General features: G+C 39.3%; 1 protein-coding gene across 1 annotated transcript in view; it reads left to right on the forward strand.

Annotated features, from left to right (window-relative positions):
• Window positions 1-26388, forward strand: part of HECW2 (HECT, C2 and WW domain containing E3 ubiquitin protein ligase 2) — a 152418-nt gene that overhangs the window by 112434 nt on the left and 13596 nt on the right. Inside the window, exons 15-26 of the mRNA XM_040070394.2 lie at window positions 2475-2609; window positions 5391-5493; window positions 6524-6620; window positions 10173-10256; window positions 12018-12127; window positions 15614-15734; window positions 17741-17854; window positions 21418-21570; window positions 23600-23698; window positions 24894-25023; window positions 25611-25757; window positions 26161-26275. Coding sequence (XP_039926328.1) covers window positions 2475-2609; window positions 5391-5493; window positions 6524-6620; window positions 10173-10256; window positions 12018-12127; window positions 15614-15734; window positions 17741-17854; window positions 21418-21570; window positions 23600-23698; window positions 24894-25023; window positions 25611-25757; window positions 26161-26275 — 1408 coding nt within the window. The remainder of the gene's footprint in view (window positions 1-2474; window positions 2610-5390; window positions 5494-6523; window positions 6621-10172; window positions 10257-12017; window positions 12128-15613; window positions 15735-17740; window positions 17855-21417; window positions 21571-23599; window positions 23699-24893; window positions 25024-25610; window positions 25758-26160; window positions 26276-26388) is intronic.

The following is a 26388-nucleotide window of genomic DNA, read 5'->3' on the forward strand; positions in this document are numbered from 1 at the left end:
TAGAAGGACTTAAAAAATCCCCAAACCAACCACTTGCTAGTAAGCTAGGTAGATCTTACCAATCAGGAGCAAAATTTTCAGAAAGGCTGGCTGTATTCCAGCAGTCTCTTCCAGTCATCTGCCAGGCCCCAAATATAAATTTCATTATGGTTTTCATTCTGTCTCACTGGTTTTGTATGCTCTAATCTGTGTACTTGCACTGCAGGGGTGGCATCACTGTTTGTCAAGGTAAACATGTCCTGCATCAGGCTCAGATGCAGCAATTAAAATTTCTTTTTTTTGAATACACTTTACAGTGTTTGAACTGTGAAACAGTTTCACTTGCATATCTGTGACTATGTCAGAGGGTCAGAACAGGGTTTTTACTGCTCAGGTGATGGGATTCCTTCCTTGTAGGCACAAGCTACAGGTACAGGGGATTGTTGTTGGGGCTGTAGGAGCTTGGTGCTCTTTTCTGGAGCACTTTCAGGGTTCTGCAACTGTGGTGTCTCTCCACATTCTTCTCCTTCCTTGGGAAATGGAAGTATGAACATTTCTCCCATAATGGCATTTTGCTGCTGTATAGCATGGCACACTGCTTTGTCTACCTACCTTCACAGCAGTCAGAAAAATTGCATTTTCTCTGGTCTGGTTTTCCCAAGCAGTCTGAAACAATGCTTCCATGAATACTAGAAGCTAGTGTTGCTGCCAGAAGAGTGTTTCTGCTCTCCTTTCCTCTCATCCCTGGTGAGCTGACCAAGGTTAGAGGAGCCAGCAGGGATAAGGACAAAAAGAGAGTATTTTTAGCCTGGACCAGCTCCCCTGATGGGTTCACTGCATGGCTAAACAAACACTTGTGCCAGCACAAGGCAGAAAGGGCACACAGGGGATGAAACAAGTGGTCAGGAGGGGGAAAGATGAGAATGTTTCTTTTGCTGACACCACAGGAATAAATTGTTTGTGGAACTGTGGTCGAAGCACCTCACTGGTAGCCAAACACAGCAATGGCTCCCGCGGTCCCTGAGCACCCCTCTGCTGGTCCAGATTCTTTGATTACTCAAACCAGATGTCACTTTCCTGTAATTCTCCTGCTCAAAATAAAGATTTTTTTTTGCCACTTCCACATGTTTCCAGTATTGTGACAGAAAACGTGGAGTGTGTTGAAATAGAATAGTGGTGGTTTCCAAGTGCAACACTGGTGCTGCAAAAAGTTTAAATTTCAGGGCTTAGAGGTTTTAATTTTCAGGATACATATTCCTGTGACCTTATTTTCAGCAAATGGTTGACTGGTCAATATGTGGTTGTTCTCATCAGTTGCCTGATTTAATTTTTTTTGTTGTCATCATCTTTTTGTTCTTGGCTGGCCTTTTTTTTTTTTTTTTTTTTTTAAGTTTTCAGAGGTCTTCTTTTGTTTGGGGTGGTGCTTTAGGGGTTTTTTTGCGTTTTGTTTTGGTTTTTAGAAAAAAGTTCAGTGAACTTACAATAGTTGTAGCAGGAATATGGCAAAAATGCCTGCTGGTCTGTAATCATATTTCATCACTGTATGCAAGGATACACTTGGCATATATACAGCCAATTGTGTTCATAATTATATGGTAAATACTTCACAAAAGGTAATGGGTTTGCCACTTAATGACACCTTTTTAGATGCTTATAAGGGGATGAAAAGGCGACTACACTGGTGTTACATTTATTAAATATTCAAGCCTTCTCTTCTTGACAATCATAATAAAGCTTCCCACTTCCGATGCTTGTCAGGGGAGAATTTCAAAGGACTTTATAGACATGAACAAAGTAAGGCGTTAAACAATTCATTGGGATGGCAGTTAATTAAACATTCAGTGGGATGGCAGAGTGTTATCCTCCTTCATCCCTTTGGTGGCATGGAAGAGTGCTATCGTCCTTCATCTCTTCGGTGGGATGGAAGAGTGTTATCCTCCTTCATCCCTTTGGTGGGGTGGAAGAGTGCTATCCTCCTTCATCTCTTCGGTGGGATGGAAGAGTGTTATCCTCCTTCATCCCTTTGGTGGGGTGGAAGAGTGCTATCCTCCTTCATCTCTTCGGTGGGATGGAAGAGTGTTATCCTCCTTCATCCCTTTGGTGGGGTGGAATAGTGCTATCCTCCTTCATCCCTGTGGCGAGATGGAAGAGTGCTATCCTCCTTCATCTCTTTGCTAGGATGGAAGAGTGCTATCCTCCTTCATCTCTTCGGTGGGATGGAAGAGTGTTATCCTCCTTCATCTCTTTGGTAGGATGGAATAGTGCTATCCTCCTTCATCTCTTCGGTGGGATGGAAGAGTGTTATCCTCCTTCATCCCTTTGGTAGGATGGAAGAGTGCTGTCCTCCTCGTGCAGAAGGAACATGCAAGCCAGAAGCAGATTTTCACAGCCCCACCTGATGGAATGAAACCTAGATCCCCAACAGGTGTTGACCTCAGACATAATTAATAAAAAACGTATTGGCCATGAATTGTGTGTTCTCTGTCCTTCTGCAGGCTTTCTTTGTCGACCACAACTCGCGTACCACGACGTTCATCGACCCGCGGCTGCCCTTGCAGAGCAGCAGGCCCACCAGTGCGCTGGTCCATCGGCAGCACTTGACTCGGCAGCGCAGCCACAGTGCTGGGGAGGTGAGCGGGGATCTGGGCCTCCTCCTGGGAGCACCACCCGATTAACACTATCCTCTTTCACATCATTCCATGTGGGGAGGAGCATGATTCTTCTGTAACAGTGCAGCAGTCACCTGTAAGGATTTATTATTTTTTCTGCTAGCCGTTGATGCTTTTAACACATTCAGAGGGAAAATACCAAACGTGAGTTTTTCTTAGTTTGAATTTGCAGTAACCCCACTTAGCCACAGGAGAGCATCTGATTTCACATTACTGATTCCTGTATCCAGTCTTTCACTCACAAAATGTGTATTGTCCTGCATGGTGTCTGCCGAGTGTTTGCACATAACTGCAAAATAGGAGGGTGGAAAAGATCGACTTGTGACTATACATCTAGTTCTGTAACTTTCCCATGAAGCATAAAAAAATCATGCCACATACAGCTTTATCAGACTCTTATATGCCTTTGAATATGTATTTCATGTCTGCTTTCTGATCAGAAACACATGGAAAACACTATTTTGTTGTGTTGTTGAACCATTTTCACTGGCTGTCCCATATTCCTTATACTTGTAACCTCGTGTACGTGCAGTGAGTTGGACTTCAGTTGTACTTCATTTTGGCTTCATACTGTTGGCTGTAGATTGTCTTCTCAGGAGAGGGCTACTGCATGCCAGCAGTTAAAGGTAATACAATTCAGAATAGCAAGAGAAATGCTCTGGTTTATCCTTTTCTTAGCTCAGTCTTGTGGCAGATGAAGGTCTGCCAGACCTCTGTTTCAGAGCAAACATGAATCTTGTCTGCCACTTCTATAACAGGGCTTCCACTGAGCTGCAGCAAGTGTCACAGCACTGGCTATATATCTTGTCACATCCTGTGTGAACATGGTTTAGTGAGCCCCTCTCTAGTGTCAGGCATATTTTGCAAATGGTTTTAAAGAGCATTTTCCATCAATTGTTGTGTATATGTTGTGTGTAAGGCAAGAAAGCAAGGATGCCTTTATACAGCTATTTAGATCTTGAATAGTGTAAAGCCAGTATTTCTGTTGTGATTTGTAGCAGAGCAGAAATACTTTTTTTTCTTGACTTTACCCAGTATGCGCCCAAATTATCTTCCTTCAAGCAGCATCCAGTAGCTCTGCACTTAAAACAGGTATTTGTGCCAACCATGCTGCTGAAGTCATCAATGCTGCAAAATAAGTAGAGTTTATCCAACAAGAAAGGGTCATGTGTATTGCATATACATAGTGCTGCTTACCTGTCACTATTTCCCACTCCATCTAGATATGTGAAATTCCTTAAACCATGTTTCCACATGCCATTTTAGAAGTGTTTCTGTGATACTGTTACAATTTTAACTTGAATTGAGGTATAATTCCAGACAAGAATCTCAAGCATAGCAATTCAGTACAGTATTACCATTCTAGGATTAATGATGCAATGATGTTCTCTTTGCATATGTATGAACCTGAACACCAGTTTTTCCTCGGCACTTTAGGGATTATGTATTGCATATTGAATATTTGCATTTATTTCCTATTTTTAAGCTTTTGCATAAAGGAACTGTACATTATTGCAAAAGATGAGCACTTAATGAAAAAAAAAATCAAAATACTTTCTTTGGTTTTAACTTGCCATGAACTTTGTTGTTTCGAAGCCACTGACCCAGTTTTTACAGAGGGATGCTGTAAAGCAAACATGAAGCAGTGTAAGGAATGCCTTTTTAGCTAAAGCTGAACTGCAGTGTGAAGCTGGAGCTAATAATAATGGCATTCCTTTTCCAGCACATTGCCTAACAGGAAATTATTCTTCATTTTTCTGAAAGAATATTATGAGAGAGCAAAAAGGTCTTGGGAGATATCTTGGGACTTTTGCTGCTTTGTGATTTCAGAGATTGGATTTAAAAGCAACCCTTTATAATGATTTGATCTTTTGCAGTTAGATGTTTTAGAGATCTTTGAAGCTTGGGAGTGCAGTTCAAATGCTAGCCGTTACACGTAGGCAGATAAACGGAGAAGTAAACAAAAGAAGTCCAGCAAAATGAAAAAGAGTTTGACCCAATGTATTATAGAGATAAAATACTGAATACCAAGAAATGTCTGAAACCTCATCAGGCAGTAAACCGCAGCGGTTGCCCTGACATAACAAATGTCTCTAAGAACAATTTTATGTTGTGGTTCTACCCTAAAAATTGTTTGCATACAATTTTTTTTAAGCCCAGAAGGCGAATACAAGAAAAACAGAACAGTGTTTCTGAATTATTCTAGGAACTGTGTTTTTACCAATTTTGGACTTGTTGGCCTTGCCTGAATGTGAACTCACTTCTTTATTCTCCTTTGAGGCTTCAGCCACAAACTTTTTTTCCACTTCAAATTTAGGGACACTCCATCCATGCACAGAAGTAATAGAGGTGCTAATGAAGGAGCAGAACTTGGTTTCCAGAATGTTTCATATCGATAAAGATGTCCATGAATTACAAAAGAAAAAATTAAATTACAAAATTAAAAAAGATATCCCAGTTTTAATTTTTTTGGTCTCTTTTCAGAACAGGACTGTTTAAAAATAGCAGTAAATTTTGCATCAGTTTTAATTCTTCCTATTAAAGGGCCCAGTATGCTACAGAATGTTTTGTTAGTACCTGTCCTAACAGCACAGCTCCTTCCTGCTGCAGTGGTTACTGGGGATGGTGATCAAGCAGAGCCTTGATGTGCTTGGTTTTGAGCTGAATAAATTCTCACTGTTCTGTACGTTGGGTGCATGTGCTGGCCCAGAGACACTCACTGTGGTTCCTTGCCCCTTTTAGGTCGGAGAGGACTCCCGTCATTCAGGACCCCCAGTTTTGCCAAGGCCATCCAGCACGTTTAACACAGTCAGCAGAGCTCAGTACCAGGATGTGGTTCCAGTGGGTACGTCAGCATGCAGCCTCTGCTCGGAGTTCTGCATCCCCGTGGGGAATGGTGCTGTGCGCTGCCGGGGTTTCCGTTTGCTTGGGATGGGTAGAAGGCGCCATTTGTTCTGTCCATCGGCATTCCCTCACTGTTCACTTGGAACCTTCAGAGCTGGAAGTGTGCAGAACCAAATAGCTGATGTGTTTTAACTCCCTAGCTCACATACTCTGTGTGCTCGCAGGATGAACTGAAGCCAGGGAGTCAGATTGGGTCCTAATTGGACTCCGTGTATTCCCAGTGATTTTTAACTTTCTTTTCTTTTTTCACAACTTGTGAGCATCTATTTTGGCAAGATTACAGAAAGTGTTAATCAGCTTGGAGTTAGTCATTAGCTTAACTTCTGTTCTCAGTTACATACACACAGAGTTACTGACTTCTGTGCCACCACGTACAGAATTTAGCTTATTAAATCTAACAGCTGTCACATTGTGCTAAATCAAGATAAATTAATCCGATTAACTATAACTGGCTCTTTGTACTGTGGCATGTTTACTTGAAAACCTCTGCCCATTTAAATCCTCCCCCTTGCCATGGACATGGTGTGCGTGCTTCGCAGGCTCAGCCATTAATGAGCATTTGATACGGGTGTTTCCAATGGCTGCTTGATGTTTGAGAATAGATTGCAGTGCAGTGAAAACCAAAGTCCCTGCAATTTTATTCTAACAATAAATATTCTGGTTTGACCTTAGCTAAGAGTGTGAGTGCTAAAATGTAGCAGAAATTGCTAACAGAACATATCTGTTAGCAATGGAGAAGCATATGTCACAATGAGATTTGGTTCATAATCAAGAACTGTGTTCCTTAAAAGACAGTGGAATTGGTAGCCTTACATACAAAAGTATTAACCCAATACTTCTAAACTGTGGACTTAGAATACTTAGAACTGTGAAGGTGACGTATGTCATTATTGTTGAAGACTCAGAAGGAACGGCATCCTTTGTTTTGGGATCACCTTGCTTCAGCATGATATTTTTGTTTATATTTTCAGCTTACAATGACAAGATAGTTGCGTTTTTGCGGCAGCCCAACATCTTTGAAATTCTACAAGAGCGTCAGCCAGATCTTACCAGGAATCATTCACTCAGGTAAGAAAATTAGTGAAGCTTGCTATTCCCGTTTCAGTAAAAAATGCTAATTACAATTAGCTGCTTTCCTTAATTAACAGTGGAACATAACAGATTGTAGACTTCTGGTGCATTCAAACATACTCATAAAGCTGTGGGAAATAGTTGTTTACTGCATTTGTGTGTAACAAGCCTGTAACAAGGTTGAGGAAAACAGAGGTAATGTTTTATTATCAAATAAAGGTACCTACAAGAAAATGTTTGGAACAACAGGCATAAGGGATTTGCTGATGTTTTCCTAATGTGCCAAGACAGCTGGAGGTCACAGCAAATGTGCCCATTCATTTGGGTATGTGTACAGCTGAGAGCATGAGGCAGAATGGCATTTGGGGTTGTCCTTATCTTCAACAAAGCACATTTACAGAAAGGCTGTCCTGACCTCACAATGTCTGGAGGTAATCTTACATCAATCAGAATTTTTGATGTCTCTCCAAAATTTACAAAATGGGATATCTACAGATTTTTGCACAGTGCAACAAGATCAGTGGAAGGATGATCTTTGTTGTGTGGTTGTTATAACTCCCTCGCATGTTTAGACTTGGAAATGGAAACACTGGCCACTTGGATAGTAGTGGCCAGAACTGAAATGAATGTATCTATTCTTCCTTGGACACTAAATTTAAAAAATGCTGGTTTGCCTGTTGGCAGTCTCTCCTGTGCTGTGCTGTGTACCAGAGGTCTACCCACACTGACTGGCACGGCGGCCAGCACTGGTACTCATTTTTTTTCTGTTCTGTGTTACTTAGTGATCCCTTTTCCTCGGTGTCCTGCAAGTTCCCAAAATTCAACAAGCTGCCCTGTTTTGCAGTTTCCTCATGTGCAATACAACAGTTTTGTCATTTGACTTTTGTGTTAAAGATGTGGTTTACCTTCTAAAGAAATCCTGCCTGCCAAACCTGAAACAACATACTAGCAGAATACAGGCTCTCTAGAAAATACCGCAGAAATCTACAGTTCTCAGCATGTCAAAACAGTTGTACCCATATCACTATAGGCAAGTTTGTCCCACCAGGCTTGGTTTGAAATCTGCTGGGAAGTAGTATACAAACAATTTCTGTGTAGTTTTATTGCTTCATATTCTTTTTCCCAGGGTGCTTGATTTCTTTTAGTCTGATAGCACTTGGTGTAATTTTCTTCATGTGTGTTTTGGGGTTTTTTAACAAATTGGAGTTCAAATTGCTCACAAGGTTTGTTGGTATTCCCTGAATCTGCTTCTGGTAGAACCTTGCTTCCTCATTACAGATTCATAATTTCCCACATACTGAGATATTCTCAAGAAAAGATGGGTCTCAGAATAAAAATGGAAGATCAGAGGATAAAAGATACTGTTTTTTGCACCTCCTCATTTGCTTGAAATTATTTGTCCTTCTGTATATTTACTTTGGAAGGAGACTGAAGAGACATGCCTTAACTGATTTAACTTCAGCAGAATGATTGGGGATTTTAATGAGCATAGTTTTATTTTACATTGAATGGGATTGGTCAGAAAAACCATTCTGTTAAGCTGAATAGTTCCATTCTACTTTTAGTATTTGAAGTTAGTAATTTGATTAAGGTAAATTACCTTCCATTATACCTTTCCTATATCCTTCTAAAGCTGATGCTTCACTAATTTTTTCATTTTTATAAAGATCTCAGTTTTATTTTTCCTGGTTAGTCTTTTAAGAGCCCGATTTAACAAATTATTGGAATCCATGACTGTTTGACACATTGTGAGACTATGCAACTCATTGCTGTAACACTTGATAAATTAAGACCTAAATGAAATCCTTCAGTTTGAATTCTCTGTGTAATTTTTTTTTTTTTTTTTTTTTTTTTTTGGTATAGTGATTAGTACAACTGCCAGTAATATCTTCCTTTGAGGACCTTGGTGCACTTGAAGTGGAGTGATAATGATATTATTATTATTAATATTATTTTATTACATAGGTGAGGAGGGAAATCAGTATTTGGCCAGTGGAAGAGGACAAAGATAATTTGAAAAGAAGTCTGGCATTTTCTGTCTAAAATAATTTCTCATTCTCTTAAAGAAAGAAGAGATAAGTTGAGAGTCTATTAAAATATGAAATGAAAGTATACTACATGTAGAAAATTGCTGCTCAGAGGTTTCATGGAGGAGTGGGAACATTATACTTATCATATCTTTATTAGGCATGTTGCCAACATAAAATCTTCTTCCAAGCCACTGCAGGTAAAACTGAGAGGCTGCTAAATAATGTAAAAGGCTTCAGGCAAAGGCACCTGATATACATTAAATAGAATTTATATCTTAATGGAAGGCAAAAGGCATATATATTTTAAAAATATCACTGAAAGCACAACTCTCCCTGGTAATCCCAGAAAGTCATGGATTGCATTCATTTGGAAGGCTGCATATATTAGTTAACCCAGAAAATGTCCTTGTGGTTTCTGGTGCTGCTGCCAACTGAACGCTAAGATATATTTCGTAATTCACCATTTGTTTCCTCCAGCCTTGCCATTTGTGCACTGATGTAAAGTGAAGTGGGCTCTGGAAGTGCCCAGATGTCCCTGCCCTGCCAATTGCATGGAGTGGTTTTATCTTGTTTCTGTTATAGTGACAGACCTCTGAGCTGAGCTAATGCTGCTGTCCTTATACAGAGTTCTTTACTTTTCTGTTTGTTTGGGGCTTTTCTCCTTTAGATTTGGGACAGGTTTTCCTATGTGGGTTTGGTCCTTGTCTTCTTTTTCTCCAGAAGTGTAAAGCCAAATTAGAATTTATCTCTACTGTGCTATTATACTGATAAAGAAAAAATAACAAAGGATGTACTTGTATTTCAGAATGCAGGGAAAGGCTCTGCAGAGAAAAAGAATAGGAATCCAAGGAATTATATTCAATATGGATCCTAAAATTCTGTGTGTTACCATGCTCTGAACTTAGGATACATAGATTCCACAACAGTGACCAAACTGGGTCTAGGAGAAAGGATGTGTGCTTAGATGAAAAAGAGGGAGGAAATAATACAGTTATTTTACTGACAGGTATCTTAAATGCAGTGTGGTACGAAAACGCTGGCTTTAAAATCACAAGTGTATATTTTAATGTATGGCTTGTATTTGTACAGAGATTCAGAAGAGATAGTGCCTCTTTAAAGAGTTCACTTTTGCAGTAGGAATGTCCTCTTACAGGTTTCAGCCTCCTGCTTTGAATTCAGAGACATGGACTTGCGTGTGAATTTGAGGGATTGAATTTGTTTGGTTTGGTTTGGGTTTTTTTTCTGTTTGGGTGACTGTACTACCTGACAAGAGCATGAGCATTGAAGAGATGAGGGCAACGGGAGCATCCTTCCTCAGAACAAATTTGCTTTTTGGTTTTTAATATTTTACTGCTCACATGGACTTGGTGTGGCAGGGAAAAAACTAGGGGAAAGCATAACCCAGAGGTTTCTGCTATATACCCTGTACTTTTTCTTGTTGCTGTGGTACACATTGATGCCTTATTTGCAGAAGGCATTTTGAGCGCCTTTTTTTTTTTTTTTTTTTTTGCTTACACAGGGAGAAGATCCAGTTCATCCGGACAGAGGGAACACCTGGGCTGGTGCGTTTATCCAGTGATGCAGACCTTGTCATGTTACTCAGGTAGGCACTGCTGCTGCCTGTGCACGTGTGGAACATGCTGTGGCAGCTGCTGAGGAGCTTCCAGCGAACAGTGTGTGCTGATGGTGTCACCCAATCGTTTCCCCTCCACTCTTTGGACTTGCAGCTGGGAGAGCTACAGCTCAAGGCTCAGGTTTTATTTCCATCATGTTCAGCTCTAGGCAGTAACGCTTTTCATGAGATGGTGGAATATGAAAGGCAAGTGCAAGAGCACTGTGCTTGTGATTTACATGGGTTTGCCCAGGCCACCTCTAATTGCCCTGATGCTTAGGTCGTAAGACAGACATTTATTCAACAATGTGCCTTGTGCTACTTTCAGAATGCATCTGTTTGATTCTGTGCTTTGGGAAGTGCCTGTTTGTAAAGGCACGTACTTGAGAGGCGTTTTAATTAATGTCTCGTTTGCCTCTTCATTGTGCTGTCAAGCATTGTCCCCTTTAGTAAAGGCAACAGGGGATGGGAAGCTGAGTCTCTACTAGTTTTCATTTAAGCTATTAACTCCAATAATAGCTTGGAGTTAATCAGGCAGATTTTTTTTGCCAAAATTAAACCCTTTTATCTTGATGCTGTGCTCTCATCCACTGTAAAAGTGCATCAAGAAATTCATGGGTACCTTTAAAATTGAATCTGGTGAAATAGAATTGACATTAGCGGTTGTATTTTGAGGCCAGGTTGCATGATGATGATCCTTTCTGGTCCCTAAATCTCCAATTTATTACAGCTATTAAAAAAATCTCATTCTAAATCTATGTTTGGGCGTTTTTGAAATGTAAATATTGTTTCTTAACTTTAAAGATTTTTATGTGTAACTTGGAGGAAAACATCACATGATGAAAAAAGTAAAAAGAACTGTCAGAAAGGACTTATTTAAAGAATCCACTTAAAAAAAAGTATAGATATTTGTTTGGTGAACAGACTTTGTAAGAAACATCATTTGGACGTTGTTTTCATTGCACTGGATAGTGTAAGGTGGGCTTGCAGTTCTTTCTGTAGCTCAGTTTTGAAAACAATTTTCCCATATTATCACAGTGTTTATTTGTGTCATGTTTCACATTCAAAATACCTTTTGATACCAGATCCATTCTGATGTTAGATATTCTGTCCCTTTTTGGATTTGCTTGAGTCAAATTTGGGAAAAGACTGAAATTTTAATATATACATGCATACATAGACACACACACAGATAGAGTGTTTAGGCTGCAAAATGTTTGGGTTTTTTTCACCTAAAGAGTTATGTATCAATAATAGATGAATCATGAAGTAACTCAGCTTGAACTGGGTAGATGTAATACCTTGTTCAGCAGGAGTGTTATTAAATATAAAATGTTATGCTAACAAGCTTACCAGTCAATACACTTAACAAGTTCAGATGTGATTCTTAATCCTGGAGGCTTAGAATGTTTCTGAGTAAGGTCATTGAACCTTTTGTAATGAGAACATTAAAAAAAAAAAAAAAAAAAAAAAAAAAAAAAAAAAAAAAAAAAAAAGTGCTGCTGCCCATGAGCTGATTAACTATATTTTAACCTTGAGAACAAATATCCAGATAGCAATTACTGCTTTCCAGTACTTTCAAAATCTACTTGAGGAAATGGCAAAATATTTTGTAGTGCTCTTAAGTGTGCACAGTGGAAATAGGTGACTACCAAAGAAAGCAGGCTAATAACTAGAGATTTATCCCTAAAAAGTGAAACCTGCCATTTATTCAAATAAACATGTTCTTTCTTCTTTGCTCCTTTTTGCCAGCTTGTTTGAGGAGGAAATAATGTCGTATGTGCCGCCACATGCCTTACTTCATCCTAGTTATTGCCAGTCCCCGAGAGGCTCGCCGGTGTCTTCGCCTCAGAACTCTCCAGGTAAGCTGCTCCAGCAAAGCTTCTGCAGGGGCTCCATGAAACCACTTCTCATCCTTGATAAAACAAAGATCTGGAACTATTTTTGAGCAAAGTCAACAAGTACAATTTGACTGTCAGACTTGCACCTTCGCCTTGGGCTCACAAGGTGCTTTGCTGGGTGTATTACAACTTCAGGGGTTGTGATTTTGTTCTGACTTGTGAAAAAGCACACAGACTTGTTTCTCACTGACGTGAAACAACTAAGTGACTGCTCATGCCAGCATCCTGATGCCTGGAGAATTAAAAGCATGGATCTAGTAACTGTACATTAAAATGGCAACGTAATGGGGCTTTGGGGCAATGAGTTACAATTCTATGTATAAAAGCCAGCTTGTTACACTTTAACACGAGTTCAAAACATAGCATACTGCAGCTGTCTGCATATTCATGTCAGAATGGAATGAAACTGGCATTTCAGATTCTACGTTGCAGATCAGAACTAAATTATTGCAAGTATGTCAAGTTCCATTTGAAGGCCACATGATAGATGTTGCTATGCTTAGCTTCCTCAAGATGACAGATAAACAAATCGGAAGTGGCTTAAGGGGATTTCTACAAATTTGGTAACAAAAGTATAGAGAAATAGAGAACATTTAGGGTGTAAGCAACTCTAGGTACTTCCTGACAATAAGAAGATTTTATCAGAAAAAGAACTATGATTTTCATGGGCATTTCCCATTCCACAGTAATAAAAAGCTTTGCCTTTCATGGAACTAGATTAAATGCATTCATAAACATGTGGTAGCTTTTCCTGCTGTGGGACAAAGGACCTCTGTAAGATGTCTCTGAAGAAACTGTCTGAAGACTTGAATGATCTTATGACATTCTGGGAAGCAGTGAAATACAATATTCACATTTATTAATACTTTCAGTACGTATATGGTTTAGATATAACTGTTTCCCTTTATTGAAAAGAAGGGAATGATGAAATCTGCATGTATGCATCTTACCTCCAACTGCAAACCTGGCAGTCTGTTATAAATAAAACTAGTTTTGGCTTCCAGAGTTGAGATTTCTTAATCACTGGTACATGCACCAAAGCATGCCGGGCGTGGCTTCATTCCAACAAAGTCATTTCAAAATTCAGTCTTTAACATGCGATATTCTCATTTAGTCACGGATAGTAGAGCGGATAGTAGAGAATGAACAGTGATGGTTTTAGTCTCGTTCTCCTGAAAATTGTAATCTCTTCTGGCTCATAGAAAAACATAGAGAGACCATTGAATCTCCCTGTCAGTCTGCAAGCATGCACGTTTGTGTTGGTGTACAAATGACTTTTTTGATGAGAAATTGTAAATAGCCCATGTTTCTATAGAGGCTCTGTGTTTTCTCATCAGCTAAGCTGGCTGTGCTGCACTGCACGAGGTGGTATGTTAAGGATCCATTGTTCAGATCAGTCACAATCACTTGTACTTTCTCTTTTGGGAAAAGATGAATAGTCATGAAGCTACTCTTAATATCTGCTTTAGAATATAACCTCTTGGAAAATCAGGTATGATTAACACATCACTGGTGGATTTTGGCTCTTCCGTTAACGTCTTTTGTTCCCAAGGCGGAAGTAATCACCATAATTGCCCAGGAATTTCTTGGCATATGCGTCTGATTTGCAGTGAGGACTTGTCATGTGATGACGGAATATTATGATGCTGATTTCTGAACCACGAAGTAATGTGTTATCAGATTCGTGTTTTGTGGTACCCTTCAAAACATCCAGCCTTCTTCAGGGACTAACATTGAAGTATATTTTTGTTGCCTTTTTCTGGTGACTGCATTTTTGTACCTACTTTGACCCAAAGCAAAACAAACAAGAGAGGGAAAAGGCCAATAGTTAACAGGCTGTTGACAGTTTCTGTAAGTTTTCAGGAGATTTTGGCTGAGTGTACCTTTAGCAGCGCTTGGTGCTCTCAGTAAAAGGGGAAAACCACTACAGATCAATCAATGGCCATGATCCGTTGGTCCAGAGGGGTCCTTCACGTTCCTTACGGAGCCCTGCAGATTCCATGATACTTCCCATTCCTCCCGCACTTCACTTCAAGCCTGGAACAAGTGCCAAGTGTCTTTCTGGTCAGACAGGTCTTTTAAAGACCTGCTAAATGGCATTCAGTGTTAGTGAGCTCACTGCTCTCTCTCTGATCTCTGCAGAGATAGACTCTGCAGCTCCTTCCAGCCCCACTTCCGCAGGATGTGCTGTCGCCTTTTCTGACAGACACATGGGTTTTGTGGCTGCTCTCCTTCCCCTGTCTCTGCCCACAGGCTGAACGGATGCACCTCCTCTCCTTTATTACCTGAAACCTTACGTTCCCATGCCTTCCCCCACAGCAGCAACCAATGTTTCTGTATTGGCTTCGTTTCATGCAGGGAGCCAAAAGTAAACTTGCCTGAGGAACTGAGATAAAAGACAGAACTCTGCATAACAATGCTGCTAAACTGTTAGTTTTTGCTTTCAGTGTATTAGAGGTGACCACTAGGTCCAGAGAACTAGCTGGCAACTTAGGTGAACTTTAGAGCATGAAAAATTTGAAACGCCCTCCGAATTTTTTGTGTGGTATATCCACACAGCCATGGAGTTGAAGGAGTTTGACTGCCTCTTTGGCACCCTGCCTTGCAGTCTAAGTGGTGGAAATAATTTACCCAGGGAGGCAGTGAAAGTCCTAATGATGGCCATTTTCAGAACAGACCAGACTAAATACCTAATTTGTATATACTGGATTTGTACATGCAGTTGGGTATGGTTTTTTTTTTGTTTTTGTTTTGTTTTGTTTTGTTTTGTTTTTTTTGTGTGTGTACAGATCTCACCTCTCCTTGCTTCTAAGAAATTGACCCTCAAAACCAGTTTTTCAAAATAAAATTCACTTACATGACCATCATGTGTGTTTCTGCAGCCACAGATCAGAAGTTCCACAAACTTAAATTTGGTAGTCTTTCCATTCTTCCTGTATTTTTCTTCCTTGTTACTTCCCCGGGGAAAAACTTCTTCTAAGGAATTTCCAAATGTTTTCCTTCTTCCTCGTAGCGTAGTCAACAAGGGCAGTGCAGAGTCCAGTCTGTTTATGCTTCATTTCTGAGTTGTTGTTTTCCTGATAATATTAAAACCAGAACAGAACATTTAGTGTTTGAACTATTATAAAGGTTAGACATAAAGTGTACTTGAAAAACAGAAAGTAAAGTCTTCCTGGTTGTTTGTGCCGTTTTTTAAATCCATCTTTTGCATTGACCTGGATTTGCTCTTTTAAGATTTACTTTAGAAAGATGATACTATTGGAAGTGAGCAACCAAAATGGATGCAGAGCAGATTTGGAGATAATGCAGTTTTTGCTCTTTCTAAAGGTGACTAAACCAAACACATCCCATGCATGCCTCTTGCTATTAAGGAGTCTTTCCAGTAGCAGATGGGACATCCATCAGTTCAGGTCACTCCAGCCCATTCTTTGCTCTTGCTCCCTGCAGGTACTCAGCGCGCCAACGCCCGAGCTCCAGCTCCGTACAAAAGGGATTTTGAAGCCAAGCTGAGGAACTTCTACAGGAAGTTGGAGACTAAAGGATATGGACAGGGCCCAGGGAAATTGAAGTATGTTGAAGCATCTCATGAAATTGGATTTTATTTTCAGGCAGCTTGCCTTGCCTTGTGCATCTGCAGGCTTCTCCCCATTAGAAGGAATGCAGATGTTATGGTTACCCAGGCATTTCTGGGAATATAAAACCTGTAATAAAAGACTTAGTGCCAGCATGTGTTTCACAGCAGAGGATACAGCAAGTTCTGAGCACCACTGTGCTTCCTCCACAGTTTTTGTATGTAAAAAAACTATGTTTTTGTATAGACAATATTAAAAATATACTGCCAAAAAGAGCTTTGGGAAGAGGCCTGCAGAACAGGAGGCATCTGAATTCTTCCATTATACCAAGTGCTATGATATAAACAGTTATATTTTCTCATATCTTTTTCCACTAAAAAGAATTTAGATAGGCCTATCTTTTGTACATCATTGCCTGCCTGATACCACAGTCCTCTTTAGTAAAGAGGACTAACTTTTACTTTAGTAAAGAGGAATAACATTAAATGTTATTAAATTCTAAGGATTGCCTTAAAAAACCTGCTAATATTTTTATTTTAGCACTCTGAATGCTAGAGTGCATGGAGTGAGCTCTTTCCTCCTTCATTTATTTGCTAATCATGTGATTGCATGCTGTTATATATCAGGCTTGTCCTCACAAGATACTTTCAAAATTTTGTAAATTACCAAGTCTTGTGCCAGTTATCAAACTTGTAGCCATGAGGCACTAGAACATGATTCAATAATTTCCTCTGTTATAAAAATAGGGTTTTCTGTTTTTTTGTTTTTTTTTTAATTTCCTTCAGCCAGTCACTTCTCTTATTTTGCAGAAATCTCTGCAAAGCTCAGACTTCATTCATGTGAGCTTGTGTCTGCCTAGATTATAATGAAATCATAAACAGTTAAAGCCTTATCTATGAAAGCTTTGTCCTGAATGCTTAGGCAAATAACTGGTGGGGGACTCCCTGTAATATCTTTTCCATTTCTAACACCCTTTTTCCCCTGTCCTTTCTTCCCTGACCTATTTGTAATCATGCTGTAGATTTTTAAGCTGTAGTTTGACACGTGAGTGGAAGTTTCCTCTGGGTCGCTTTCCCAGGCAACAGAGGTGACCTGTTCAAAGCAGGGCCCAGCACAGCCCCACTGCTGCCTGCATCCTCCTGTTGCCCAGTACCAGCTCAGCTCCTGGGCTCTCCCCCTGCATGGCCTCGGCAGCATGGCTCAGAGCAGTCACTGAGCTCTGCAGGGCCTTTGCAGGGGCCGCCGTGGGTGCAGCTGCAACCCTGCAGGCAGCAGCTGCTGCCCTCTCAGGCACACAGAAGGTGGTATTTGGATACAAAGCAAGCAAAGTTTCAGGAAACTAATTAAACACATTTTTTAGGAGAGGATAAAATGTTTAAGTAATGAGGACTTTTTCACCTCTTATTTTAGATAAGAGGTCATATATTTTATGACACTTCGTCATTTTCACAATTTTTCTTTCAGAAGGTACATTGTGTTTTCACACGTGAAGCTTCAGTGGGATTTTGTACAAATAATTGCCATTCCTCTAGACTTTTTGTACCATCACACACTCAAGGATAATGTAGAGATGTGTTTCTGGCTTTACCATACTGTGATTTTCCATGGTTTTCTTTTTTTCAGTGTTAAGAGACTGATTTTTACAGAAAAGATTACATTCCTGCTCACAGTAAAACTCACCTAGGGCCCCAGCTTTACTAAAGGATTTTAGACTTAATGAAAATGCCAGCTTCGGGACCTTTCCCCTTAAGACTTGAATTTAAGGAGAACCAAGGTATTCAAAACAAAACTACTCTTTTTTGTACAAGGGACATTTTATTGAAACCTAAGGGAGAGCACTGGAGGAGATAGACTAACAGTAGCTTCCTGATCTGGATAAAATTATCCAGGCAGAAACAGGTATCTCTGAAATCACCCTGTTACTATCCTGCTGTGTAAATAGATGTTTCCTAACGTGGTTCATGCTCACAAATTACTGTTTCAAAATAATTTTGCCCTTCAGATTAATCATCAGGAGAGATCACTTGCTAGAAGATGCTTTTAACCAGATCATGGGCTACTCAAGAAAAGACCTGCAGAGAAATAAACTCTATGTCACGTTTGTTGGGGAAGAAGGGTGAGTAGAACAGGGAAGTATTTGTGGTCTGAGAACTCAGTGTCTTGCAGCTCCTCCCTCACCAAACTTGTCTAGAGTGAAAAGAGGAAGGACTGCAGTCAGGAAATGCCACATACACAAGCCTAGAACATACAGCTATTCAAGATGACTTCTTAAGCATTTTGCAATGTAACGTATCCTGCCTTCGCAGAAGTAATGTGAATGCTTACATGAATTTTCCCAGTAGCTGCTGTGTGTTCCAGAATGTTGCTGGGAAAGCAAATTAAAAACGAGACAACTTTCTAGTGTTATTCATATTTCTTCTCTCTTAGAGCTGTTGTGTCTCCAGGGTTTACCAAAAGACAGCTGCCATTCGTTGGAGGGAGAGTGCTTTCAGAGTAGGCTATGGGCTCAGTCCTTAATTTAGTCCCTGTCTGAGGCACTAGGAGCAGAAAGCCCTCACTGCCTCTCCAGGCCAGGGCCTGCATCACAAATAAAAGCAACTGGGCTGTTGCCATTTGTTAAAAAACCCCAAATATTACCCACTCTTCAAAGTCACATTCAGAGTTCAGTCTATGTCTAATGAAAGTCGAATGTGTTACAGGTTGTGAGATGTGCTTTTAAAGCAAGATGTGGTTAGATTTCCTTTGCAAGTGAAACTGAAACAATGTACTCTTTGCAGCTTTTGTCTCTTAGTTTGTGCCCCTTTTGGCAGGTCTTAAAGCCTACTTGTCTGCTGTTGAAACGGTTAGTGAGTGTTTGTAAATACATTCAAACTTTTATTCCTTGATATTAAGAAAACTGGAGCACAGCTCTTTGAATGCTGTGGTGTGTGCTATTGCCATGCAATGTGTGAGTCTTTAAAATGCAAAGTTGTAATAAAAACATCTCTTACAAGATTAGATAAAATTAATATGTCTTTGAAAACCTCTAAATCCTCCTATTTGCTTAAAGTTCACCCTGAAGCACTTAGTGTTAATAAAGACCCAGTGAAGTCTTAAAATAAAGAATGTTGACAGCTGAAAGCCAAGTGTGGACTTGTTCATATAAATAATATCACCATGCTGTCTGAGGAAAAACTCAGAACTGGAATGGCAAGGCTGGTGCACAATGAGATTATGCTGTATTGACAGAGCAGGGTGGGGATGCAGGAGCAAGGCCTGTTTTACACAGCCCCTACCAGCCTTTACTTTCACAGCTACAGCCTCAAATCAGATTTAAAAATGAAAGGGAAATTATTTGAATCATGCATGATACAGAGATTGATCCAGATGCACCATCTCCTTTCATCAGACGTCAGACTTTCGCATTTCACCACTCAGCAACATGAAGAGTGACCTGGAAATGGGGGTGACACCTCCTGTCCCCATTATATCCAGCTTTACATGAGACTCTAGCCTTAATGGAAAAGAATTAGTTAATTAAGAGCAAAGTCAAATTAAAATTATGTCAGTCAGTCCTTTATTTACACGTTTGTATTTTTAATGAAGAAAGGATGTGTGCAAACAGTATTGTTTCATCAGAGATGGTGCAAGGATATGTATCACATCAAACTACATATTTGGCTGGGTGAAGAAAGACAGGTCAGGGTGGAGGAGAGGAGGAATACTGAAAGTTAATTGTTTCCTATTTGCTCCTCCTTTCTTAAGATTTTAAGTAGGAGTTTGCTTTTGCATTTCTTTTCCACTTGGTAAAGAGATATAAGTCATAAAGTAATAAGGAAATAATTAATACAACATTTTAGTAACTATTGATTTATTAGTGTATAAAACAGTGAGTGGGGCAACTCAGACATAGTTATTGCTCTTCAAGTGATTTCTGTCATAAGTCTCATAATGTTTATCTTCTATACTCATTAATTGTGATGCTCATTTAATGATTTTTTATACTCTCATAATTCATGTGGTGATACCTTACGAAAATTTAGATAGAAAGAATATGGTTCCTTGTTTTTCCTGAGTTCTTTGAACTACTAGGAGAAGCTGCTTTGCATTTAAGAGTGGTAAATCTGAAGTATTAATGGTGCTTCCTAGGAGACATGAGTCATGTTGCCAACAACATATTACTCTAATATATCCAAATGCCCCACAGTTGCAGCTGTTGTGTGGTTGCATACCTCTCGTATGAAGTTTTCTCACCCTTGTGCCAAGCCTTTAATTGTAGGATAAATCTGACTGGCAGTGCAGGACTCTCATGATTGATTTATTTAAGATGACTCACGGTAACTGCATACAGAGGGAGCTGTATGAAATGGCTGGTAGTCAAGCACACAGTTTCCTTTCTATCTCAGGATTTCATAGTGTCTCTGGTTATCCCAGAAGTTTGCAAGAGTCTTCCAGATGACCCTTTACTTGATCCTGGTATTCGTGCCAAGGTTAAGATCCAGCAGTTGTCCATGGTATCAAACCATTTTTGATTACATTTTTTTCCTGATTTGTTGATGGAATCTACCCCTTCTTGCCAGGGTAGGGATCTGTGTCAGTACTTCACTCCTGAAGCTTAACAGAAGTTAAATGCTTCCAAGTGACTGAATGTTTTTTATTCAGCTCAGGAAAGAGGGTTTGTCCTCTGCTTGATAATGGCACCTAGCCTTTCCTGACAACCTCATCCTCAAAAACAACTCTCATTTGTGGTTGTCTTCTGTAAAAGTTTCTGAGCCAAAACATTTGTAGCAGGAGTTCTTGGTGAAAGTGGACCTCCTCTGTAGTACTTGAGTCAGATGTTAAATCTTTTTATCTGTTTGTTAGGGTTACAATATTCTGTGTTCCCTACTGGAAAACCCCTAGTTTTCTGTTTTCCAACTCTAACAGAGCATTAACATCATACCTAACTCATTTCACTGGTGACCTGCAGAGTAATGTCACAATTCAGCTTCAGTGCACTGTCAGCAATGAGTTTGTTTATCTTTCAGGAAGAAGGGGTTATTTAGATTCATTAGTACTGGAATCTTGAAATAGGGGAAAAATTAAAAAAAAAAAAAAAAAAGAAAACAACTTGGAAAAAAAAAAAAACCAACAAAGGAAGTGCACTCTCCACAAGACATTTAAATGCACTCAACTTTGGAAGACAGACAAGAAAATTTAGACCAAGAAACATAAATCACTGAAGTAATCTTAGATTATATTGCTAGGGAAAACAGAAATATTATCCTTCAACTTGTCCTATGGTTGCAAGTCTGCAAAGGCAAAATATGACCATTGTTTATTTTCATTGTTAATTTGTCAGATGCAGATAAGTCTGATTTTGGCTCTTTTCATGATTTTCCTCCTCCCTACCCCGTCCACCCCCAATTATTTGGTTATACTCCTGTGGCAAAGAGGCCATTACAGCTGGAGCCAAAGCTTTTTTCTGAGAGCAGCCCACATGGAGTCACTCCAGTGCTCCATTCTTTCCAGTCCTCCAAGCCCTTCCATTTTAGAATAGTCCCTTGAGAGTTCCACATACTTTGGTATTAGGCAATCTGCAAGGATAAGTGTTTTGGTTAAAATCTTACGAAATTTTAATCAAAATATAGTGTAAGGAATGTAGATTTTCTTTAAAAAAAAATCTCTTACTTCATAGTAATGTCAGGTTTCTTTTTAAAGGTTGGACTACAGTGGACCATCAAGAGAGTTTTTTTTCCTGGTGTCCAGGGAGCTCTTCAATCCGTATTATGGTTTGTTTGAATATTCAGCCAACGATACCTACACAGTACAAATAAGTCCCATGTCTGCTTTCGTAGACAATCACCATGAGTGGTAAGAATTATTTTCTTTTTGTTTTTCAGATACATTTTCTGTTCTTCCCACTTGTAGAACAACTGCTCAAATCTGCTCAGACATGTAACACAGAATCTGATCTTTTTAACCAGCAGCAAAATAACTGCACTTCTTTAGACTTCTCTGATTTTGGTTTCTCTTGTGGTTTTTAAATGATCTTATTTCTCACAAGGTCAGCAAAATTATGATTTGGAACATGTACCATGGGATTGTCTCACAACACAATTCCCTGCATTTCTTGTACATTAGCAGTGATTTCATGAAAATAATATTAACCTCTTGTGTATTAGAAAAAAAAAAAAAAACGAGAAAAAACAGCACATTGACTTTTTGTCACCTAAGGAGATGAAAGGAGGTTTCAGGTATGTATTACTGTATGTAGTTTGAGTCTTCCTAAAGAGTACAGAGATGTCCTCAGTGGAAAAACCCTGACATACCAATTGGGAGGAAATCTGTGGTGGTATCTTAATTGGGGGTAGGGGGAAGGCTGCTGATCACACAGCTTTGGAACAGTCTGTACATCCACCCATGCTTCAAAAATTGTTATCGAGGATTTTTGCATAAGCCCATTTTCACAATTATAAGCCAGTTTAAATCACCCTCAGTTGATTTAAGCCATGGCATCTCCATAAATCTGTAAAGCTGGGCTGTGACTATTAACAGGGAATTCTGCTGTGTAAGTAGTTGGATTACATTAATAGTGGAATGACAACTGCTCATCTCTGTAGGACAGATATGCACTGAATTCTTATTTTTTGTTAGCCAGTTATGAAGGATGAGTATCAGAGGGAATCTCATTACTAATTTTACAAATGAAAAGAAAATTAACTGGTTGGCAGTTCAGTTAGTTGAAGCGATCTGCCTGTTGAACTCCAATACTTCAAGTCTCTATTGGAAAGGCAGAACAGCCTGGCACAGAGGTGAGAGAAAACCCTTATGTGCTGTGCAGCTTCTGCCAGCGGTTTTTATTCATCCCTGGCTTCTGCAGTGCTGGACCAGAGACCTTGGGAATGAAGGAGGCATGACCCCTATCTCTTTCAGGGAGTGCTGGTTTTATACAGACCCGGGGGGAATTCAGAAAATGCAGCTGTGACAAGCAATTTATGCATGGAAAGGGGAAGGCTCTGCATGTCACATCCTCATCTTGCAAACATTGTACAAGCAGGTACAATAAGCCCTAATTTTTCCAAGTAAAAGGGTACATAAACAGAAAGTTCAAGAAACATTTACTTTGAAAACAAACACTAGACTTTAATCTAGTTCTAGAATTGTAGAAGAGTTTTCACAATGGATCTTGATTCTCATGGGAATATTTGCAAAGACCCTCCTATTTCAAGGTTGCTGCCATCTGATCTCAACCCTGGCAAACTTCCTCCTTACACACCCAACAAAATGAAGATAATAAGGGAAGAAAGAGAGAGAGGTGAGAGAAGGAGATTTAGATCCTGTTGACATAGGGCTGGAGAGCACTGCAATACATAAAAAACCTTCTGGCACTGTTTGTGAATGTATACATAGAACTCCTTAACCACAGTCAGAAGAGGGAGCAAGGAGCCACTCTAAGCAGGAAAGATAGGCAGCGTGAGCTGTCAGGCTGGGAAAGTGTAGAAAAACCTTTGGCCTCTCTATAACATGAAAACAAGTTAATCCTGTAGGTGTGTGAAATGAAAATAGACAGTGGCTATCATTTTGGGAGATAATGCATTTATAGAGTGGCTGCTCTGGCAGGGGCTGATTGGGTTAAATACAGATTTGACATTTTTGAGCAGTTGTAACTTAGGTATCTGAGGGCTTTTCCATGCCCTGAAGACTTGCTTTTTTATTATTTTTTTCCCTTTGCCTTACTGAGAATGTTAAAGAAACCCAAGAAATAAACAAAAATACCACAATTTAGACATAGCTGTCTGATTTAATAATGCTGTTTGGAAATACATGCAAGTTTTGATGACAGAGCAGTGTACCAACCACCGAAGTTTCAGTATCACGACTGTAACTCTTTCTCTTCCAGGTTCAGGTTTAGTGGTCGAATTCTTGGTCTTGCTCTGATACATCAGTATTTGCTGGATGCCTTTTTTACAAGACCCTTTTATAAAGCCCTCCTCCGAATGTGAGTAGAATTGTTCTGTCTCCTCTTTTGTTTGGTTCCTTCCCCATCAATGATGCCATTTTGTGTATGGATTATTTATGATGCTTTATTGACAAAGGAGACAGGCCATTATTTCTAATTTAATAAATTGATTTCAATCCTTGAATTTCTTAAAAAATTTCCTTGTTTCCACTGCCTCAGAATGTTGCTTGTGATCAGTATGAGAACCTCTTGTTTTTTAGCCCTTGTTACCAGCCTTTTTCTACAAAATCATAGATTTGAAGATGTACAATGAAATGCTGTGGGCTTATTCCAGATATTAATAGAGTTCTTACTCATTTGTCATGTAATGACTCACAGGATAGGATATGAATCACTTCATAACTTAGGCTGCACCATCCATTCTCAGAGGTAGACTGATTGTTGGCAATCTCAATTTTGAGGAGCTGTACTTTGATAGACTTCAGACTTAGTTTCCAGAACTACTGCTTCTGTTCTGGCTGAAGCAATTAGAGCTGTGCTTGCTCAGCATGTCTGGAACCAAAGACCTAATGAACTTGAGGTGCTTTACTTTTATTTGAAAGCTGGTTTTGAGAAGTCCGGAAGCACTTTTTTTTCTATAAAACATTGCATGTTCGAGTAGTGGGGAGTAATTAATCCATTCCTATTGCACATATATTTTGAAAACACCTAATGCTAGCAGCATCATTTTAGTAAGAAGGATGAGGTAAGGGGAAGTATGGCAAAAGGTTAAAAGATATTTCTATGGTAAGCTGGAAATCTAAGCAGTTCAACAAATGATGAGAGATGAGGGAGTGTAGCCACTTAAACAAAAAGGACAATGCTTGCTTGTCAAAAACAATCTTACCATTTCTTTTGTTATTGGAGTTCTTTGTCTCTTCAGTGTATTTTCCTAAATTCCTATTTTCCTATATAATTCCTAAACGTGCTTCACAGGAAACATGGGGCAGACTCACCGTAAGCTTAGGAAGCAATGTGTCTTCAAATTAAATTCTGTAGTTTTGTATATTTAGAGAGTTATTTTGTGTTATACAGTAACTGCTGTTACCAGGCAAATAAACAAAGATTTGAAGTTCTCCTCGTTATTGATGTTTCTCTTGGCTCCCATTCACAGTCTGTTTTGTCTGAGTTTAGTTACTGAGCACAGGCTGCTGCCATCATCTGTATTTGTGTGTTTTCTCCTTCCTTCTGTCAGACTCTGTGACCTGAGTGACTTGGAATATCTGGATGAGGAGTTTCACCAGAGTTTACAGTGGATGAAAGACAATGATATACACGATATCCTAGATCTCACGTTTACTGTGAACGAAGAAGTTTTTGGGCAGGTGTGCAAGTTTCTTCATTTCCTCGGTGCATTCTACTGCTAGATAAACATTTATTTGGACAGAAGAATGAGTGTCCCTCCATGCTGCTTTGAACTTGTATTTAAAAAATTCCTGCTGGTGAAACCAATGTTGAAATCTAGGGAGGAATTATTTGTACCCAGCGAAACGTGTTTTTCTGGTTAAGGAGATTTTCTGGAGAGTATCTGAAATAACAGACTTTAGGATTGCTTTGCTAGAGGTAGTTTACCTGAATTTAATTGCAGCAAAGTTGCCATTCAAAGGTATTACAACACCTTTGTTAAGGTATTATTCAGAAAACTTCACTACTTTAGTCACTGTAAAGATTGTTTCTTCTTCTCAACTGATTCTTAATACTAATTGTGAAGATTCCTCAGACTAAATGGGATTTAAAATATTATTTTAAAAATGCATTTTTTGTATGTTCTCTTGCTTCACATAATCCACTTGCTAGTCAGGCATGGTTAGTGATTTTGAGAATTTACTTCAACTTAAAAATTTAAGTCATTACAATTCCTTCTTTTGTCTTTATAATAATTGTGTTGTCACTTGGTCATTTTTGTCCTAAGATCACAGAACGGGAACTAAAACCAGGAGGTGCCAATATCCCAGTCACTGAAAAGAACAAGAAAGAATACATAGAGAGAATGGTGAAATGGAGAATTGAGAGAGGAGTTGTACAACAAACAGAAAGTCTAGTTCGTGGTTTCTATGAGGTAAAAAGCTCCAAAATTAAATTTACTTCCTCTTTCTTTCCAAAATATTTTTCTCTTTGTGTACATTTCTAAAATACGGAGTCCCAAATATAATCAGAAGTGCCCTTGCAGATACTGGAAGAGGAAGGGAGGGTAAAAAAAAATATTTTTAGTCATTTATGTAAAGACTGTGGTTATGTATCTACTTTGCACTGGGCAATACTCTTGATCACTGTATAATTAGCATTGAATCCTTGCTCTATTTCTGCATTGGGTCTCTGAGACTTGTTTGTTTAAAAAGACAAAACCTGAATTCTGAATTACCTGAAATGATACCTGGTAAATATCTTAGTAGCAGCCTTCACGGGGAGGCACAACTCAGTACATGGAGAAATGCAGCTATGCATTTTATTTCCTTTCACAGGTGGTTGATGCAAGGCTGGTGTCTGTATTTGATGCCAGAGAACTGGAACTGGTTATAGCTGGAACAGCAGAAATTGACTTGAGTGATTGGAGAAATAATACAGAGTACAGAGGAGGTAAGTTGAATTTTGACTTGTTCAGTGAGAGTGTCGGGGACTGTGGAACTACCCAGTTCTCAAGACAGTAAAGAACCATCATGTGAGATTCATTGATAGTAACTTTTAAACTT

Source organism: Hirundo rustica, chromosome 7 (genome assembly GCF_015227805.2).
Source record: "Hirundo rustica isolate bHirRus1 chromosome 7, bHirRus1.pri.v3, whole genome shotgun sequence".
Lineage (NCBI taxonomy): Eukaryota > Metazoa > Chordata > Aves > Passeriformes > Hirundinidae > Hirundo > Hirundo rustica.